The sequence below is a fragment of the Epinephelus lanceolatus genome, chromosome 7 (genome assembly GCF_041903045.1).
Source record: "Epinephelus lanceolatus isolate andai-2023 chromosome 7, ASM4190304v1, whole genome shotgun sequence".
NCBI classification, from domain to species: Eukaryota; Metazoa; Chordata; class Actinopteri; order Perciformes; family Serranidae; genus Epinephelus; species Epinephelus lanceolatus.
The window spans coordinates 20,620,977-20,640,890 of NC_135740.1; the positions used below are offsets into that span (position 1 = coordinate 20,620,977).

General features: G+C 41.2%; 2 protein-coding genes across 3 annotated transcripts in view; one reads left to right on the forward strand and one right to left on the reverse strand.

The window, feature by feature from the left end:
- Positions 1-7,892, forward strand: part of atp10b (ATPase phospholipid transporting 10B) — a 28,820-nt gene extending 20,928 nt beyond the window's left edge. Inside the window, exons 14-21 of the mRNA XM_033632660.2 lie at positions 438-705; positions 3,394-3,470; positions 3,554-3,679; positions 3,761-3,961; positions 4,072-4,152; positions 4,297-4,401; positions 4,680-4,867; positions 7,052-7,892. Of these exons, the coding sequence (XP_033488551.2) occupies positions 438-705; positions 3,394-3,470; positions 3,554-3,679; positions 3,761-3,961; positions 4,072-4,152; positions 4,297-4,401; positions 4,680-4,867; positions 7,052-7,337 (1,332 nt within the window). The 3' untranslated portion in view covers positions 7,338-7,892. The remainder of the gene's footprint in view (positions 1-437; positions 706-3,393; positions 3,471-3,553; positions 3,680-3,760; positions 3,962-4,071; positions 4,153-4,296; positions 4,402-4,679; positions 4,868-7,051) is intronic.
- A 398-nt stretch (positions 7,893-8,290) lies between these two features.
- On the reverse strand, positions 8,291-17,744 carry fbxl3l (F-box and leucine-rich repeat protein 3, like). Of its 2 annotated transcripts, XM_033633718.2 has the most exons (5): positions 17,365-17,744; positions 13,029-13,389; positions 12,643-12,765; positions 12,199-12,370; positions 8,291-11,535 (listed from the first exon to the last, which is right to left on the reverse strand). In XM_033633718.2, exons 2-5 carry the CDS (start codon positions 13,386-13,388, stop codon positions 10,892-10,894), a joined length of 1,299 nt encoding a protein of 432 aa, XP_033489609.2. In that variant the 5' UTR covers position 13,389; positions 17,365-17,744; the 3' UTR covers positions 8,291-10,891. The 2 variants fall into 2 exon arrangements, with proteins under 2 accessions (XP_033489609.2, XP_078025409.1); XM_078169283.1 differs by lacking the exon at positions 17,365-17,744 and having other exon boundaries at positions 13,029-14,261.
- Positions 17,745-19,914: the final 2,170 nt, after the last annotated feature.

Genomic DNA, 19,914 nt, shown 5'->3' on the forward strand with positions numbered 1-19,914 from the left:
GTTGTAAAATTTTCCCCAATTTTCAAACATATTCCTACTGGAACTTATCTGGTTGTGTTCTGTTGATGAATTTTCTTACTAAAAAGTGCCACTATTTTCTGTCACAGTAATGTCAAGGCTGCAATGATGCGATGTGGAAGATCCAAAAATGCTGACCAATCAGAGCAGACAGGGCTTTTTTGGGAGAGGGCCTTTAAGAGACAGGCACTGAAACGGAGCATCTCAGACACAGGTTGATCCAGCACAGACAGTGTGAGGAAAATAGTTTAAAAAGATCTCACACTTGAGATGCTGGAACCAGCTGAAAAATTATTTTAATTATCAATCGATTATCTGAATGGTTGAATGAATGGTCATTTTCCACAACTACTTGTTTCAGCTCTGGTTTGGAAAGCTTCACAAAAAATGATCAGCAAAAAACCCATCTTGTTTTCTAGCTTGCGTGCACCTCCATCTTGGACTGCACACTAGAGGAGGTGAGGAGGTACAGTGAAGACCCTCGCAATGTGGATACGACCCCAGACATCTCTCTGGTGATCGACGGACGAACCCTGACCATGGCTCTGTCGTCAGACCTGCAGGACAAGTTTGTGGATCTGGCGAAGCGCTGCCGCTCTGTGCTCTGCTGTAGAGTCACTCCGTTGCAGAAGAGTCGAGTGGTGAAGGTCGTCAGGGAGAAACTCAAGGTCATGACACTTGCTGTTGGTAAGAAACTTGTCTTAAGCTGTTCACATACATTTTAATTCCAAATGCATTTATCTGGGACTTTTATTCAGACTCCAATGAAAACAGAAAAAACAGTTGTATAAATACAATAAACTATAAAAACAGTATAAAATTAAAGAGACAAATTAGATGTTTTTGCAAGTCAAGTCTTTCTTTTAACTTAATTACCGCACAAAATGTTACTTAGATGGCACTTTAAGACTATAGTGGGCCCCTGTTGCATGCCAATTTTCAACAGATAATCAGTAAATTGGTTACCAATGTGCACTGCTGGGATACTAGGATTCTTAGATTTATGAAAGCCTTTTTCACAGCAGACATTTTGACATGTCATGTTTGACAGGTGCCAAAAACCTCAATTCTTTGAACGGCCACTAGAAGCAGCCCAAAAAGGTGGTGGAGGTGAATTTTTAATTACATTTTATGAAGACCCAAAGTTACAGATATTAAATGGCGGGGCCGCTAGTGTCCTTGGCCTCCATTCAGATCCACCCCTCGCTCCTCTACAGCTCCTATCTCTCGTCCAAATATGGTCACTTCTGGCTCCAAAAAAACAAGGTGGCAACAGTCGAACTCGAGGCTTCAAAACAGGAGTTCACAAACCAATGGGTGAAATCACGGTGGCTATGTGCATTAGTTTTTAGTCAAAGTAGGAAAAGCACAAGTGTAAATAATCCAGTTAATGTATGTTTATTACTATTTGAACAGTGACAATGCACAAAGAACATGAACCTTATTTAAAACAAGGACAGATGTAATGTAGCGGCCTTTAGCAAATTGCTATTTTCCACCTTTAGATCCTGGGCAGGTAGTTAATAGTGGTGGCTGAAGTCCATTTAGCTTCAGTTTAAGGGTTCTTGTACTGTGCATACTGGCTCACTGTCATGGTTTACTGGGACAGTTGAAAAGAACGGAGCCATTGTTAATGTTATTAGTAACACCTGGGCTATGACAGGTTAAAATGTCCGCTGTGGAAAAAGACCTGAGAAAAGGAAAGCATAAGGCGTTGTACGGGAAAGAAATGGTTTTCTTAGTGCTGTGGGTGAACAGAAAGATCATTCTTTCAGGTTTTTATAAGGTTCTTGGTTCTGTCCTGTTCTGAGTCACTGAACCTCCTGAGAAATTTATTGTTGGACATTAGACAAGAGAGTGTGGGGATCCTCATCTACCCTGAAGGAAGGAAAAATCAAACCACAGCCTGAATATACTGTGCATACCAATGCTGAAGTTTGTTTCCTGGCAGACTTAACATTTTAATTTTGCAAGACATCTAGTCCCTTAAAGGGCCAGTGTGTAATATTTGGCATGGTTTATTGTCAATCTGAATCTGAATCTGAATATTCTACCCATTAATATGTTTATACAAGTGTATAATTGCTATAAAATAAAATTCGTTTGGTTTTCGTAGCCGTATAATTATGCTTTTATATATATATATATATATATATATATATAGCAAGGGCCTTGCTTTAGAGAGGTCGCCATCTTGCGCCGCCATGTATGTACAGCAGATTGAGTGGACAATCCAGCCAGCCAGAGAATGCATTTTGCGTGTATAAATGAACCAACGAAGACAGCAGGAGGAAGGAAGGAAGAAGGAGGAGGAAACAGCAGAGAGTGTTAGTAGTTCGTCGATAGAGAGTAGTGAAAAGTTTTTTTAGTTATAAAGTTTGCAAATGGACCACACTTACCACGCAACAGGAGAGAATGAACCCGAACCGTCATCTGCGAGGAAAAGAAGACGCAACTTCACTCCTTGTGATGCACTCTCTGCGGCGCTTTTCCTCCTGATGATATATCTCCCCAACGATGGCAGCAGCAGCACCGAATCCCATTCTGTGCATTCAGCCTCTCTTCTCGCCCGCTCAGCATCAAACACATGGAGTTCCTCATCTGTATGCTCCGGCTCAAACAGGTATGGCTCTGGGTCTGTGTCCGCTACAAGAAACTCTTCAAAATCGCATTCAAAGTCGTCCATTGGAGCTACTATAGTCCGGAGATATTGCTAGGCTAAATAAACAGCTGAGCTCTGTTTACCGGCTACGCTGTCAGTCAGTGTGCGGGCTGGAGATTGGTGGAGCAGAGAGGGGAGGGGGGTCCCCACTCAGCATGGTAAACGAGTATGTGTGTATGGAGTGTGTCTGTTACGCTAGAAGACTCAGAGTTTGGGACGGAGTCTTTTACCCCCTGGAGTGTTACTAGAGTTTTTGGAGTGCTCAAATAAACAGGCCTTTTTCCCGAACGCTCCTCTGGTCTCCTGCTCGTGAGTGATTCATTACAATATCATAACATGGTTTAGATTTCTAAATAAATATTCACCTCGTCGCTAGATAGACCTACTCCTGAAAAACTCGTGCGCAAGGCTTTTTGTCCCTACGAGGCCGCCGTCATTTACCCAACAGGAAGGATGAGCGAGTGAGCCCTGCAATCTAGAATTTGACCACTGATGTCACTGTTTTCAACCCATTTTACACACTGGCCCTTTAATTGAGAAACTGGCGTGGTATATGCTTATAAATATAAAAAATGCAGGGTATCTTACATTAAACTCACATAAAATCCCAAATAAATGTGTTTTATTTGTTTTAATTTATCAAGACTCACAAAATCAGTGGATTTTTATACATTTTTAACTGCAACAAACTGATATTCACCCTGTGGCTTCAGGTGATGGAGCAAATGATGTGAACATGATCCAAGCAGCTGATATCGGCATCGGGATATCCGGTCAGGAAGGCATGCAGGTCTGAGCTGAGGTCTTTAGCTTTGAAAATGTTGTTTGTGTCTTCTTCTGCTCTCACTGTCCAAAATTCTTTGTCATCTGCAGGCGGTCATGGCCAGTGATTTCGCTATATCTCGCTTCAAACACCTGAAAAAACTTCTCCTGGTTCACGGACACTGGTGCTACACCCGGCTGGTGCACATGATCATTTACTTCTTCTATAAGAATGTGGTGAGTGTCTACATCAGAGAGCTCTGCTGTCTGAATCATCATCTTGCCATCATATCTTAGACTGTTTAATGTGCTCCCCAGGCCTACGTGAACCTGCTGTTCTGGTATCAGTTCTTCTGCGGCTTCTCTGGCACGGCCATGATCGACTACTGGCTGATGATTTTCTTCAACCTCTTCTTCACCTCTGCACCGCCCATCATGTTTGGGATAATGGACAGAGACCTCTCTGCAGAGATGCTGCTGGGTGTTCCTGAACTGTACAGGACGGGACAGGGTGCAGGGGTCAGTGACACTCCTGAACAAGTTGGCTCTTGAGTAAATGCAATGCAGTAAATGCAACAACTAGTTTATGTAATTTTGGGGTGTATCTAAATGTGTGTTTGCTTGTTTAGACGTACACGTTTGCAACCTTCTGGGTTTCCATCCTTGATGCCTTCTATCAGAGCCTGGTGTGCTTCTTTATCCCATACCTGGTGAGAGAAACATTTGGATTCTGTCTTTTATTAAACATTGTGCTAAGTTGCATCAGTCATGATGCGTCCTCTCAGTTACCGGGTATTTTACCAGTTTAATGCTTTTTCCCTAAAATTTGACTACATGTGTTTTCTCCCCTGCAGACTTACCAGGATTCAGACATTGATATTTTTACCTTTGGGACTCCTTTGAACACAGTTTCTTTATTTACCATCCTGCTGCATCTGTCAATAGAGATCAAAGCCTGGGTGAGTGCGAACTGATGGATATCTATATCTAGATATCCATCACAGTATATACTCCTAGTAAGCTGAAACTCTTATGATGCAATAATCAGCATGCATCTAAAACTACCAAACAATTATTTGTGAACTGTAGCATCTAGAAACTGGTAACGTAGCATTTTTGACATTAATCCACTGTATTTTTAGATTAAGACAATAAAAACTGATAATTAACAGACAGTTTGTGACTGATTGGTTGTCATCGATGTATCTAATTGCGGTTTTATGCATCTGTCCTGCAGACGGTGGTTCACTGGCTAATCATGCTTGGCAGTGTGGCATTGTACTTCATTGTGACGCTTGCCTACAGCGCCATCTGCGTCACCTGCAACCCTCCATCCAACCCGTACTGGATCCTCCAGAGCCAGATGGCTGACCCCATGTTCTACCTTCTCTGCATCATCACCACAGTGGTGGCTCTGCTGCCCAGGTACCATCACTGTTATCCTCCCTGCGTCTGTCACACAGAGGGGCGGGAGGGGAATTTAATGTGCCCTTGTCATTGTGACAGAGTAGCTTTTTTTATGTGCTTGTTTGAATTCTTTCTGCTTTGCACACTGAAAAGCATATAAGCTGCAGATTGTGGTCGTCCATCCCATTGTCCTCATCTTCTCCCTAAAAAAGGGGAAAACGTCAATAATTTTCCCATTGACATCCACTGGAACTAAAACAAGGAACAAACATATGCATAATGAAATGTCTAATCATGTATTGTACTTATTAAAAAGCAGCATATGCAGCTGTTCCGGTAATTCAGTCAGGAGGATGTTAAATTGAAGTTTGCTTTGAACTTGTATGATCACTGGGTGCCTCAATGGCCCTTTCAAGTTGACCTCATGTAACTAGGGCTGCAACTAACCTCTTTTTTAATCAGTTCATTATTTTGTACTTAAAATGTCAGAAGATATGTCCAACCAGCTGTCCAAAACCCAAAGACATTACATAACCCCACTGTGAGTGAAAACAGAGGAGAGCAGTCACAATAAGTGCAAATTAAATAATCGATAAATTGACTTTTTTTTTTTTAAATCAATACAAAACTAAAAGTTAGAGAAGTCTTTACACCATTTAAGCAGTTTGCAGTCATATTTCTATTTAACATAAACTGAGGGTATTGTAGTCTAGAGCTTATCCCAAAATAAATCTGAGTGGTGCCAACATAAATAAAGGAAAAAGAAACAAAAAAATGTTTGAGAAATTTATATTTATATTTACCTTTTAATCTGATTATGTTATTTTATTTTGTTTTATTTTATTGTGAAATGCGGGATACTTTCATCCCTTTAGGCCCCTAAAAATCCTACAAATAAAACATTCACTGAAGAAAAAAAATCGCTCCACACCCGTGGTGAAAAGTAACTAAATACATTTTCTCAAGTACTGCACTTAAGTACAATTTAGAGACATTTGTATTCCCATTTAATGCTGCTATGCATGCTAATACATGTCTCTGATAACTTAAGTTACTTTACAGATTCTGATTAATAATAAAAATGCAATCAACAAATAAAGTATGATGTATTATTACAAACAAAGTGCCCAGCCAATATATAAAGTAATTAACACTGGCCCGACCTTCACACATTAATGTATCCAGTAATTTTCACCCAATATTATTCTGAAATGGGACATTTTGTACGAGGAGTATATTTCCTTTACAGTAATTTACATGTATTTTAATGCAAATACTTTTGTATTTTTACTCAAGTAAAATTTAATGTATGACTTTTTCTTGCAATATTTCTTCACTGTTGTCTACTTTTACTGAAGTACAGGATAGTAGTAGTCCCCCCATGGATGGATTACTTAATGGGCCTACAGGGCACAGGCCCAGGAGCCCAAACTTTCAGGGGCCCCCTGAACTTCACCTGCAAAATGTGACTCAAAATGTTACTCAAATGAACATGTACCGACCAGGAAGAGACTTCAATTAATCCACAAAAAGATGCAAAAGAACTGCCAAGAGACACAAAATGATTACAAAGACACAAAAACACAACAACAACAAAACACTGTTGTCTTTTTGTCTTTAATGTTCGAGGTTATTTATTGTCAAATGAACGACAATTACAAGAGCAGTCATTGCTATTGAAAAACTTGGGTCACAGACTCCCTCCAACAGTGCATTTTAAATGTATAAAAGATAAAAATAAGAATGATAAGATCACGCTATTAGAAACAAAACAACAATCTATATGTAAGGATATAAGGAAGGTCTTGTTCCTATGTTGGAGAGGTGGTGGGGCCTTTTGCATATCTGTGCCCAGGGGCCCATTGTCTCATAATCCACCCATGTGTCCACCCCTTTTTAAACCTAATCAACCTCAAAATGATGTTATTCATGCATTATTTTGGAGAATATTTTTCACTTGTGCAGATCACAAACTGCTATGTAATTACGAGGTTGCTGCGGTGCATAGACAGTCAAGGCTGATATGTAATTAAATAATGTTAATTGTGAAGTCCAGGAACGACTGCACCACGGGCTCGGTCTTCCTCCTGGTTGCTGATGCGTCTGAAAGTGCTGATATTTAGAGGGAATGCTCTGATTTACATCAAAGGGCCGCATATTTTTCACTGGCCTACTTTCTCACCACCACACTCTCTCCCCCAGGTACATGTTTCACGTGCTGAGGAACTCTATCGCCCCCTCCCCGCTTGTGCAAGCCAGGCATCTGGACCAGCTGGAGCCCTCCACGAGGGAGCAGTGGATGAAGGAGTGGAGGAGCTTAAGGGGCATGGGGCAGGTCAAACGCTCCAGGCTGTCCACCCCACCCTCTCCTACCCTGGAGACCTCTGCGGACATTTATCCCCAGTCTCCCACCGCCTCTGATATCATGGTGGATGAATTCACACTGAATGTCATCAGTGAAAACTATCAGAGGCCTGTGCACACATGAGAAACAGACACTTGCTGGCAACTTGTAGGAATAAGACAATTATTCATTCAGAAAACTGTAAATACTCTGCACTGGCTCATAAGCGGACATATCCCAGTATAATTTTGGGGGGTGCTGTTCTTACATAAATGCAATCAGGGAGACATAACTCCTCCTCTTTGACTTGTGACAAATCATCGATTGGGGAGATGAGATACAAAAAGTATGTAGGCCCTCTCCTCATAACAAGCTGCCATAGTGAACACATAAGCCTGTTACTTTCCTGATGGGTTTTCAGAGCACAGTGGTAACCCAATTAGTCATGCCACCCACCCCTCCAAAACGTGGCACTTTTCCAGAACAAAATGCTTAGCTGGTTTAATATATTCCTCTCACCTAGATACCCTAAACAGTCACAATGCATCCTGTCACTGAGGCAAACACGTGTGTGGTTTACAGATTTCTCATTTAATTTACCTGTGAAGAAAAATCAATGTTTTTATACTGTAGGCTGGGCCTGTGACAAGTTTTGTGTATTTATATATATATATATCTATTAAATCTGTTGTAATTACACATAACAAAGATCAGATTTTGTTCATCCAAGTGTGTGTATGTGTGTGCGTCATATTATGTCAGATGCAGCGTTGAGATCAAACAACCGAAAAGGTAAATTCAGAAGAATCAGAAGAAAAGGATCCCAAGCTACGAAGTCTGGCGCTTTTTTTATGGAAATGGAGTGTGCACAAGCCGAATCCACTTGTAAAAAGGGCTGAGTTATCATTGGCATACTTCATTATACAGTAGCAGCTCTGCTTATATAAGGTCCCACTGCCTCCAGTTAGATCACTGCTGCTCTCTAGCGTTGAGAATAAAAAGCTGCAGAAAGGTCAAACAGGACAAAGTCAGAAAAACAGACACTGAAACATCCGAGATGAGGCTTGATCGTATTACAGATACAAGAACACGCCGCATTTAAGTTATTTTTGTTTTATTGAGAATAAAACACAGCAGTCACAATTCACAAAAAAGAGCACCTCCAGACCTGAGCAACCCGATCACTGCTGCACATATATAGCAAACATGTAAATATATCAGATGAATATACAAAAACAGAACATTTTTTTAAAATGGTTTTAAAGGGACAGTTCACCCCAAAATCAAAATAACATATTTTTACTGTTACCTGTAGTGCTATTTATCAATTTGATTGCTGTGGTGTGAGTTACAGCTGTAGAGATGTCTGCCTTCTCTCTAATATGATGGAACTAGATGGCACTCGGCTCGTGGTGCTCAAAGCGCCAAAGAAAAATCTGTCGGAAAAATTCACCATGAATGTTTCTTTCCAGGAATCATGACCCAGTTACTGAAGATAATCCACAGACCTTGTTGTGAACAGTTTCATACAGGAACTATTTTCTTTCTACCAAACTACACCTGCAAACCGTATCACTGCGCAGAAGGAAGTGTGCATCTCCTCACGGACAAGAGTCTCATGCTCGTGACAAAATGTAAGATGTAATGTTAGCTAGCTCAGTGGTAGATGAGCTAGCAGTAGATACTTCCTCCTGCGCGGTGATATGGTCGGCAGATGTTATTCAGTAGAAACAAAATAGTTCCCACATGAAACCGCTCACAAACAGGTCTGTGGATTATCTTGAGTAACTGGATCATGATTTCTGGAAAGAGACATTGCTGTTGAGTTTTTCAAGTGTGCTTTTTCGGCGCTTTGAGCACCACAAGCTGAGTGCCATCTAGTTATATTATATTTGAGAGAAGGCAGACATTTCCAATAGTCAGCAACTCACACTAAAACAATCTAGCCTGATAAATAACACTACAAGGGAAAAATATGTATTTTTTGATTTTGTTGTGAACTGTCCCTTTAATAGAGCGTGTGTTACAGCACGGATCTGGAACTAGAACCATCTTGCACAAAATAAATTTTGCACCATGTGGTAAAAAAAAAAAAAAATCACGATAAAAAAAAACACTTAGAGGCTTCTATTTTGAGCGCAGTGAAGACATCTGGTGTGTTAACCTTCATCTGTCTTAGCCAGTGCTGAAATACCAAATTAAAATGTGGTGGTTTAAGATGATATATTGAAGTCCCTACTGACACAAACACAAATAGAAAGGAATACAAGACCCATTGTGTTTTTCATGAAGGTGTGCCTGTTGCACTGACTTGACTTGAAATTCTTGTTCTCTTTGTGCTGCTTTAGTATCACTATTGTTGGGGCTCTCTCTATCAACGGCTGGATGCACCCACTTCAGACTTCTCAAACTGTGTCCTGGGAAAGAAAAAAAAATACTTAAAGAGACACTTCAACCTAAAATTAGAAAACACATTTTTCCTCTTACCTGTAGTGCTATTTATCAGTTTGATTGTTTTGGTGTGAGCTGCAGAGTGTTGGGGATATCGGCTATAGAGATGTCTGCCTTCTCTTAAATATAATGGAACTAGATGGCACTCAGCTTGTGGTACTTAAAGAGCCAAACAAATACATTTGAAAAGCTCAACAGCAATGTCTCTTTCCAGAAAATGTTAACTGTTTACTCAAGATAATCCACAGACCGAGTTGTGAGCAGTTTCATGTAGGAACTATTTTCTTTTTATCGAACTATACCTGCTAAGCATATCACTGTGAAGAAGGAACCATGTATATGCTGCTACCACTAAGCTAGCTATTGTTACAACTCAGCCCAGAGGAGGAGGCCATTAATGTTTACATCGAGCGAGCACAAGCCTCTTGTCCACAAGTAGATGCCCGCTTCCTTCTGCGCTGTGACCCGCTTGCCATCTTTTATTAAAGAGAAGACAAACATCTCTATGGCCGATATCTCCAACACTCAGCAACTCACACCAAAACAATCTAGATTGATATATAGCACTACAGGTAAGAGTAAAAATATGTATTTTTGATTTTTAGGTGAACTGTCCCTTTAAGGATGAGTAGATGAAGTGATTTGAGACTTAAAGGGATGAAGCCATAAAGTAAAGAACAACATTTCACCACAAAATAACATGGAATTCATTAAACAATATTCACTGATGATATTATCACAGATGCTGTTCAAGATAAATTCTGAAGTGTGATGCTTGTAACAAAAGCAACCAGCAGATGGCAGACCCACATCCTTAACACATACTGATTGAAAGGTTGCAGTGAGCAACTGTAACTTCAGACCATAATTCATAGACTGAAAGAGCCTAGTGCATCTAAGATTTCACATCACAGTATCGATGCATAGAAAGAAAGCTGACTGCTCACAAGATAGCCAGACAGAAATCAGTCTGCAAATATTTTAAAGAGGGAAACATTTTCAGTCTTAAATTAAATTTACTGCAGGTAAAAATACAAGTGCTTTAGAAGCTTTAGAAATGAGAGATCACTGATGACAGAGAAACTGTCTCTCATCTGAGAGCATCACACTGCAGGCTGAGACATCAGTTCAACAATAAAATGTGTAACTGTGGATGCACATCCATACAGTAACTGTCCATAAAAGTCATGTACTGAAGTCAGTGAAAGTCAAGTGCTGATATGAAGCCACCCTGGCTTCATATCAGCCTACCAGGTGGGCATCATATCAGGGAACCACATACGACCGAGGTGCTTGGACACCTCACTGTGGATCTGCTCCATGTTGTAGCTGCTGTCTGGGATCAACACCTCCTCCATGATTGACAGCTGAGTCAGCCTGCCCCCGCACATCTTCACAAACTCCACAAAGCCACTGCAGGTCACTTCACACTCGCCTAGCCCGATGGCAGTCAAGTTTTTGCAGCGTTCAGCAATGCGGATCAGCTCCTCATCCAAGGGCTGAAGGCCGTTGGCGCACACCACCAGCTCCACCAGTCGAGGGCAGTTCAGCCCTATGCGTCCCAGCATCTCTTTGCTAACTGCCCGGCCAAAGTACAGGTGGGTGACGGGAGTCTCCTCGCGGAAGAAGGGCTCAAACTCCTCCTCATACAGGAAGAAGTACATCACGATGTTGACCTTGGGTGAGTGTCGGACCAAAGCCTCCCAGCTGCTCCTTTTGATGGTGTGAAAGTGCGTCTGCCCGGGGTTTTCGCTCACCACGTCAATGCGCAGGTGCTCCAAGTGGACGTGCTTTTCAGAGGAGAGGGCGAGCAGGAGCTCATCACTCAGGAGATGGTAGTTTAACGCCAGCTCCCTGAGTCCATGGCACTGGTCTGCAACACACAAGATACCTGAGGACAGAGAGAGAAGTCAGGACATATGATTACAGACTAAAATATATTAATGATCTCTATCTGTTAGTCGCAAACATCCTGGTGGTGTAAGAATATAATACACTAACTGTACTCGTACTTAAAGCCTACTAGGCACAGGCCCAGGGTCCCTAAATGTCAGGGCCCCTCTTGGCCCTTTGGCCACAAAGATACACAGAATGATCGGTAAGAGACGCAAAACAGCTGTAAAAAGACACAAAGAGACTCACAAAGACTAAGAAAAGGGGGCAAAACAACCACAAAAAGACACAATATGACGATACAAATCAACTACAGAGACTCAAAATCACTACAAAAAGGGCAAGAAAACAGACACAAAAAAAATCTGAAAAAGGGACACAAAAAAACACAGAGAGATGTGAAACGACTACAAAGAGATGCAACACAACAGCAAAAAGAGGCTCATCAACTATAAAGTCTGTGTGTCTTGCTCCTGTGGAGGAGAGGTGGTGGGTCTGTGCCCGGGGGCCCATTGTCTCATAATCCGCCTATGCCAGTCAGCGAAATTTGTTGCACATCATTTCCCCTTTCTCTCTCTTCCCATTTCTGGCCCACTCTCTACTGTGCTGACTAATAAAAAGAAAACGAGATAATTCCCTTTAAAAAAAACACTATAGTGACCTGCTGGGGAGACATGAGGACAGCTGCTCATCTTCAGCAACTTCAGGGTGTCACTGTTGTTGGCAACCAGCACCTTCAGGGACGGGTCGTCCACTGGCGTATCATCAATCTTGATGGAGGAGAGGGACTTGGAGTTGACAAACACGACTGTCAGTGCCGACACAAAGTGGGCCTGAGGACGGATAAACAATGCTGATTAAACCAGAACATCTTATACTAAGTAAATATGCAGAAGCTTTGCAAAAAAATGCATAATTCAGGGATATTTTTGCCAAAATAAAATCACTGCACAGTAACTGATTATAAAAGAAGAGGGAGATAACAACAGTCTTGAGTTTGACATGCAAATGGTCAACATGCGACTAATCCAGCTCTTTGTGTAGAACAAACAGGGCAGCAGTGAACGTGTTGAGATGTGCGTATGAAGCAGAGGCAATCTCTTACCTGAGACACATCCATGAAGCTGGGCCGCGCTGTGGAAATCAGCCCCAGGGTCTTAATGGTACAGTTCACCAGCTGAGAGAGAATGTCACAGGCTGCCTCTGCAGATTCTGTGCAGCTGTCCACCTGATTTACCAGCAAATATTCACCATTTAGGTACAGTTATAAAAACACACAAAAGCGAGCAATGGAAAGACATAGATGTACTGTAAGAATAATCTCAGCCTATGTGTTAATTCAAAGGCAGCTGAGGTGTCACGATCCGTTCTGCAGCAGATGGTTTTCATAAACGAGGCCACATATTGTTTCCAAGGCAGCTGTGTTGTGAAAATGGAGGAGGAGGAGGTGAAAGGAGAGGAGAAATGGGTGACAGCAGGGAAGGCTCTTACCTTGAAGCTGACATACTGCAGGTGCTGGGCGTGCTTTTTGATAATCTGCTGAATGAGGTCAGGGTGAGTAGAGCGTAGGTAGGATGTCGCCGACTGATTGAGCTCAAACTCAAACCTCCTCCACAGATCAGGGGTGTGAAAGACGTCATTCCAGCCGCGGCACACAGACGAGGCCCTGGCCCGGTCTACCAGTGACAGATGCTGGAAGATTTGCAGGACGACGTGGTGGGGCAGGTTACCCCAGTCCTCTGCTGAGGTCAGGGTGAAGCTGGACATCCCCCGTTTCTGTCTCTTAGCCCTCTCCTCATGGGAGAGGAAGTGTTGGCACTTTGAATTGAGACCTGTCCTTCCTCTTTTCATTCTGAAGCAAATCAGCACACAGTGGCATTGTGAGATTAAATGCAAACAGTAAATACCTCTATGCATCAGCATAACTATGCTTTTCTTTGATGGTTTTAAATAGAGTAGTACAACCTGAGAGTATCAGTGGTTACCACAATCTCAGTTTGTGGCTGGAACCTGGCAAAATGCTGGATGACTGTTAAATTCACCTAAAGTAAAATTCTTTTTTCTCTCCCTGCCCACATCGAATAGTGTAGTTATTCAATAACAAGACATCAAGAGGTATTTCGGCTTTCAATATTATCACTGCCTTTCATTTCTTAAACAGCATGGTTATAAGGATAAATATCTCCACCTTTTTGGAATCCTTGCTTTTGACCCCATGTCCGAGGTGCAGTAAAACTTGATGAGTATCTTTACTGAAAGTTTGTTTTTAATATTCTGCCTTTTAAATTGTTTTCAACCCATTGTCTGGTAATGACTCTAACAAATCAGTGGTATTTAAAAAATAATTGTTTATTAAACTAACTGCTCACTCTATCATACAGTTTATACTTTATTAATCTATCACTGGTTTTAATGAAAATGCAAAGTGCACTGAAAGCTGCTCACGTCCATGTTCTTTTATCCCTACTAAGTTCAAAAACATCACTCATATTAAGCAAGCTTGCATGCCAGGGGCAAAAATATAGACAGTGGGGCCCATGGAGAGAGAGTGAGAGTGGGCCTTTGCATATAAATCAGATTGCCACCTTGGAAATATATTTCAATTTCAATTCAATTTTATTTATAAAGCCCAATATCACAAATCACAATTTGCCTCACAGGGCTTTACAGCATACGACATCCCTCTGTCCTTAAGACCCTCACAGCGGATAAGGAAAAACTCCCCAAAAAAAAACCCCTTTAACGGGGGAAAAAAAAAAAAAAAAACGGTAGAAACCTCAGGAAGAGCAACTGAGGAGGGATCCCTCTTCCAGGACGGACAGACGTGCAATAGATGTCGTACAGAACAGATCAGCATAATAAATTAACAGTAATCCATATGACACAATGAGACAGAGAGAGAGAGAGAGAGAGAGAGAGAGAGAGAGAGAGATGCAGGTAATGACAGTAGCTTACAACAACATTAATGAAAGTAATAATATTATAGTTATAGTTCTGGCTACTGTGGTACAATATGTTGAAAGTATGTATTAATATCAGACAGCATACTTGTGTGACAATAGTCATATGTGTATAATAACAGTAGAAGTATGACTAATGACTAATGATGGCAGCAGCAGCAGGAGGCATCTGGCAGGACCACAGCAGCAGCACAACCACACACGTCACGCTATCCAGGCACCGCTGCGGTATGAGTTATTCTGAGAGACAGTGGAGCACAAAGGCTCCGGAGAAGAAGCCGAGTTAGTGACATCCAGAATGGCCGAGTTAGCAAGATGCAGTAATAGGATGAGAGTGAGAGAGAGAGAGAGAGAGAGAGAGAGAGAGAGAGAGAGAGAGGGAGAGAGAGGGAGCCCGGTGTATTATAGGGGGTCCTCCGGCAGACTAGGCCTAAGTCAGCCTAACTAGGGGCTGGTACAGGGCAAGCCTGAGCCAGCCCTAACTATAAGCTTTATCAAAGAGGAAAGTCTTAAGTCTAGTCTTAAATGTGGAGACGGTGTCTGCCTCCCGGACCGTAACAGGAAGATGATTCCACAGGAGAGGAGCCTGATAGCTGAAGGCTCTGGCTCCTGATCTGCTTTTGGAGACTTTAGGGACCACGAGTAACCCTGCGTTCTCAGAGCGCAGTGTTCTGGTGGGATAATATGGCACTATGAGCTCTCTAAGATATGACGGAGCTTGACCATTTAGAGCTTTATAAGTTAACAGTAGGATTTTAAATTCAATTCTGGATTTTACAGGGAGCCAGTGCAGAGAAGCTAAAACAGGAGAAATATGATCTCGTTTCTTAGTTCCTGTTAGTACACGAGCTGCTGCATTCTGAATTAGCTGGAGAGTTTTTAAGGACTTACTAGAGCTACCTGATAATAGAGAGTTACAGTAATCCAGCCTTGAGGTAACAAAAGCGTGGACCAATTTTTCTGCATCTTTTCGGGTCAGGATAGGCCTAATTTTCGCAATATTACGCAGATGAAAAAATGCAGTCCGTGAGGTTTGCTTTAAATGAGAATTAAAAGACAAATCTTGATCAAATATTACTCCGAGGTTTCTTACGGTAGTGCTAGAGGCCAGAGCAATGCCATCTGGAGAAACTATGTCATCAGATAAAGAGTCTCTGAGTTGTTTGGGGCCAAGAACAATAACTTCAGTTTTGTCTGAATTTAACATCAGGAAATTGGTGCTCATCCAATTTTTTATGTCTTTAAGGCAGTTATGGAGTTTAGTTAATTGATTACTTTCTTCTGGCTTCATCGATAAATACAACTGTGTATCATCCGCATAACAATGGAAATTTATAGAGTGATTTCTAATGATGTTACCTAAAGGAAGCATATATAGAGTAAATAGGATTGGTCCGAGCACAGAACCTTGCGGAACTCCAAAACAAACTTTGGTACGTAAGGATGATTCATTACGAACGTCAACAAATTGAAAACGATCTGATAAATAAGATTTAAACCAGCTCAGTGCAGAACCTTTTAGGCCAATTAAGTGATCCAGTCTCTGCAGTAGAATTTGATGGTCAATTGTGTCAAACGCCGCACTAAGATCTAATAAAACAAGAACAGAGACGAGTCCTTTGTCTGAAGCAATCAGAAGGTCATTTGTAATTTTAACTAGAGCTGTCTCAGTGCTATGATGCACTCTAAATCCTGACTGAAATTCCTCAAATAAATTATTATCCTGGAGAAAATCACACAGCTGGTCTGCGACTACTTTCTCAAGGATCAAATATATCTGTGTTTAAAGAGGAATGATAAAAGAAGTATGTTACAGAATTAAAAATGGTGCCATTTGCTAAATGTCCTCAAAAAGATTAACCCATCTGCGCCATGTTTTTTTTCTTTTTCCTTTTTTAAAATAGTCAGTATCTATCTAAAGCAAAATTACATGCTTTTTCTATATGAGCAATAAAATCTATCAATATACTATAAAACTATTCAGTAAAATGATTAATTTCTTACTGTCGATTTTTTTTTTGTCAGATATGCAATGATGATTGTTGGGTATAATATATACTGATGCTGTCTAACGTCAAGTCTCTATTTGTGTTGAGGCAATACATGCAGGATAGCGTGCACTGGGGCCCGTCATAACTTTCTTACGCCACTGTTGCCTGCATGAACATGAAAACTGCCACTGCTGAGAACCCCTGTCAAATACTGTATACTGATGGATGTGGAATAATGGCACACTCATGTCAAAATAAATGAATAAATAAATAAAAAATAAACAGTGATGCTGAATCCTTTTTACTGACATTTCCCCCCAGTAGTGAAAGCAACGTTTCACTCAGTATAAACTGATGTAATCTATATACTGCATGCATCAAGCACCATATGAAATGTCACCCATTCATTAAGTTTTAACGGTGGACTCATTTTGCCACAGCATTGCAGACCTTATTGAAATGTGACCACACTGTTTTTCCGAATTAAAAGAGTCATCACTGACTCCTGCTTAATTATAGAAGTCTTTTAAATAGAGTTTAATATGTGTATCCTCACCTCTCTGAGGCTTCAGCTACAAGTTTCAACAGTAAATACTGGGCTTGTAAACTCTGCTCACAGACATGTCGGCCCAGCCTATTTAAATAACAATAAACAACAACATATTTTGAAGCTTGATACCCTGGTGACTCTGTGGACACCTATTTAAGAGCAAGATCTGTGCAACTCATATTAAAATCCTTCTTATTAATCTATACCAGCTGAACTGAGCTGAACTCAAGTGAACAGATAAACCACTTGTGGCGCCAGATAGACACGTTCACAGATATCCGAGCATATAATAACACACACAGAAACAAACACCGTGTGTTACTTACATGAACAGCTCAAAAGCCACACTTTCCTCTGGGTGTTGTGCTCTGCCGGTGGTGGAGGAGACAGCGTTCACTCGGAGCCATGGCTGGAGATGACTGCAGAAATGCTGGCTGTCGCTGATATAGGACAGCAGGAGCAGCTCTCATAATAAGCTCTCCTCTTGGCTTTAGACAGCTTGACGGGCGCTGCCGAGCAGCCGGTACACGTGAGCGGGGGAAAACATGGATCTGCTCTGCTGCATCTCCAACCAGCAGCATGCACATGCAGAGGAAGAGTCTGCATCAATAAAACATCAACACATAACATGCTCCCGTCTTTGTTTACTGTAGTAAAGAGAGTTTACCTTTGATTTGACTTATTTGTTTACAACAATGTGTGTGTGCGCGCGTGCTCGTGAGTGCGTACGTGTGCGTCGTGACCCGTGGGCTGAGAGCACAAGATACTATGTGCACGGGTACTGGGAAAGTAGGTCAGTGTGTCAAAGTGTGTGTGTGTGAGTGTGAAAAAGGGTCATTAATAAACACAAGTGGACACTATATCGGTGTTTTAGTCTCCCCTGGAGCACAGCTGCAGGTTAAACACCATCATGTTTAATTAATGTATTACACGCATTTGTTTTTACCGCAAGGTTACAGTGTAGAATCTTATTATCCTGAAAATATTAAACTAACATCACTGACAAAGCTGTTCATTTATAGTACTACTTGCACTTTGACAAGCAGGATTATTGATGCTTTCTCATGTCTGCATTTCCTTTTCCTGCTGCTAATAAAAGCCAACACTATTAAAGATTATTGTTTGTGCACCTTGATGCCTGTCTATTGTTTATGCTGCTGGATGTCTTTGTCAAGTGGATGCTGCGCACTGACTTGGAGGATGGCTCGGGGAGTGAGTCAGCTACTGCTTGGCAGCCATCAGTATACTTTATACTTTAAGATATATGTGTATGCATTTATGATCTTTTACATTCATAAGCACAATATAATCGTAGTATTTCTGTTGTTCTCGCCACCATGGGCAGATCTGAGCTTTGATTTTGGCAGCAGGTAAAGACTACTTTATGATTACTTTTAATGACTTGGCAGCCCTGATGTTGTCTTTGTGTGTTTTCCATTTGGCATACTTGTGTATTCGGCCATTTAATCCACCTTTACCCATTTCTGTCTCCTGTATAGCTTTCTATTTATCATGCTGTGATTGCTACAAAATTAATCAGTTATACTGGTGGATACAAACTGTGTTGTAACACTGTTGAGCCATATCATATGATTAAGGGTGTATGAGTATTAGTTGTTAATATTTAGTTGTTGTTTTACCACTAATAAGTGAGCTAGTATTGGTTTTATTGTAAATGTTTGCTTTATTTAGATTTGAATTTGATAGTGTTTTCATTTTGTTAAGTTTATTTTTATCATTATCTTTGTCCAGCATATATAGTTTTTGTTTAATTACTATTTTGCTTGTTTTTGTTGTGCTTGTAAATTGCTTGACACTGGGCACCGGCAATTATACAGATAGATAGGCAGGTATGGAACCAGCATGCACCTGGGTGGGTGCCAGTGGGAGCCATGATTTATTTGTTTGTCTGGTTGTTTGCTTGTTTCAGAGAAGGAAATCATTAGAAATGCAGGAACAAATGAACAAATGTAAATCACATGCACATGGTGCGTTGGTGGCTCTTTGTTTCTATGTTTGATCTAAGTTTGATTTTGATTTTCTTGACAAATGGCCAATACAAAAAGTGAAATAATCAATGATTCATGGTGACGGAAAAGCTATTGGTCTTTTGGCAAGGCATAATCAGTAACGCAAAAGGCAGTATGTTTGAAATCTGCTTTACTCCAGAAAGTGTAAGTCATCCCTGCATCTGCATCTTTAGACCTTCAAATTCAAGCAGCTGTGACTCAAACAGCAATAGGCTTATAACTGACTCAGTGTTTTATTTCTCTCAATAGGCTATAGTGGGCTAAATTAAGAGGAAGTGTTTATAGTTTATTTGGATCCCCATCAGTCGTTGCCTAGGAAACACCTCCTCCTCCTGGGGTCCATTTCCTGGGAATCTCAATTAAGAGCCAACTCATACACCATTAAAATGTCAAACACGCAGAATTTATGAAATCATATCTCAGATTTTAGTTGACAGGAGAAACAGGGCATCCCTTCCATGTGAAGCAGGGCCCCTCTGGCAAGTCAACAAGATGCTTCATCCCTCTGATTGTCATCACAGTAGGACCAGCAGCCACCCACAGAAAAAAAGGTTGCAATTTTACCCCCATGGGCACAGAGAGAGAAGTTGCAATTTTATCACCATGGGCAAATGTTTATGTCACATGTTGGCTAGCCTACAGCAGGGGTCAGTCAAGACCAGCTGGACGGTTGCAAAACACAAGTTTGGCCTGTGTTTAAAGCGCCACCGTGAGGACAACCAGTGTATTTTTTAAATTTTACAACACAGGTGCCTCAAGTCGAATCACTGTGATGTAGCACATTTCACAGACACATTGTGGCCCGGACTCCTGACCTATACAGGATGCATGCATGACGACAGAGCG

What these genes read in the sequence shown, in the direction of transcription:
- fbxl3l (XM_078169283.1), bottom strand. Translation starts at nt 13,460, where the DNA reads ATGCTGATGCATAGAGGTATTTACTGTTTGCATTTAATCTCACAATGC. An exon ending in TGCAGTATGTCAGCTTCAAG is followed by an intron (nt 12,766 to 13,028) that starts GTAAGAGCCTTC and finishes CTGGTAAATCAG; the next exon opens with GTGGACAGCTGCACAGAATC. An exon ending in GCTTCATGGATGTGTCTCAG is followed by an intron (nt 12,371 to 12,642) that starts GTAAGAGATTGC and finishes ATCCGTCCTCAG; the next exon opens with GCCCACTTTGTGTCGGCACT.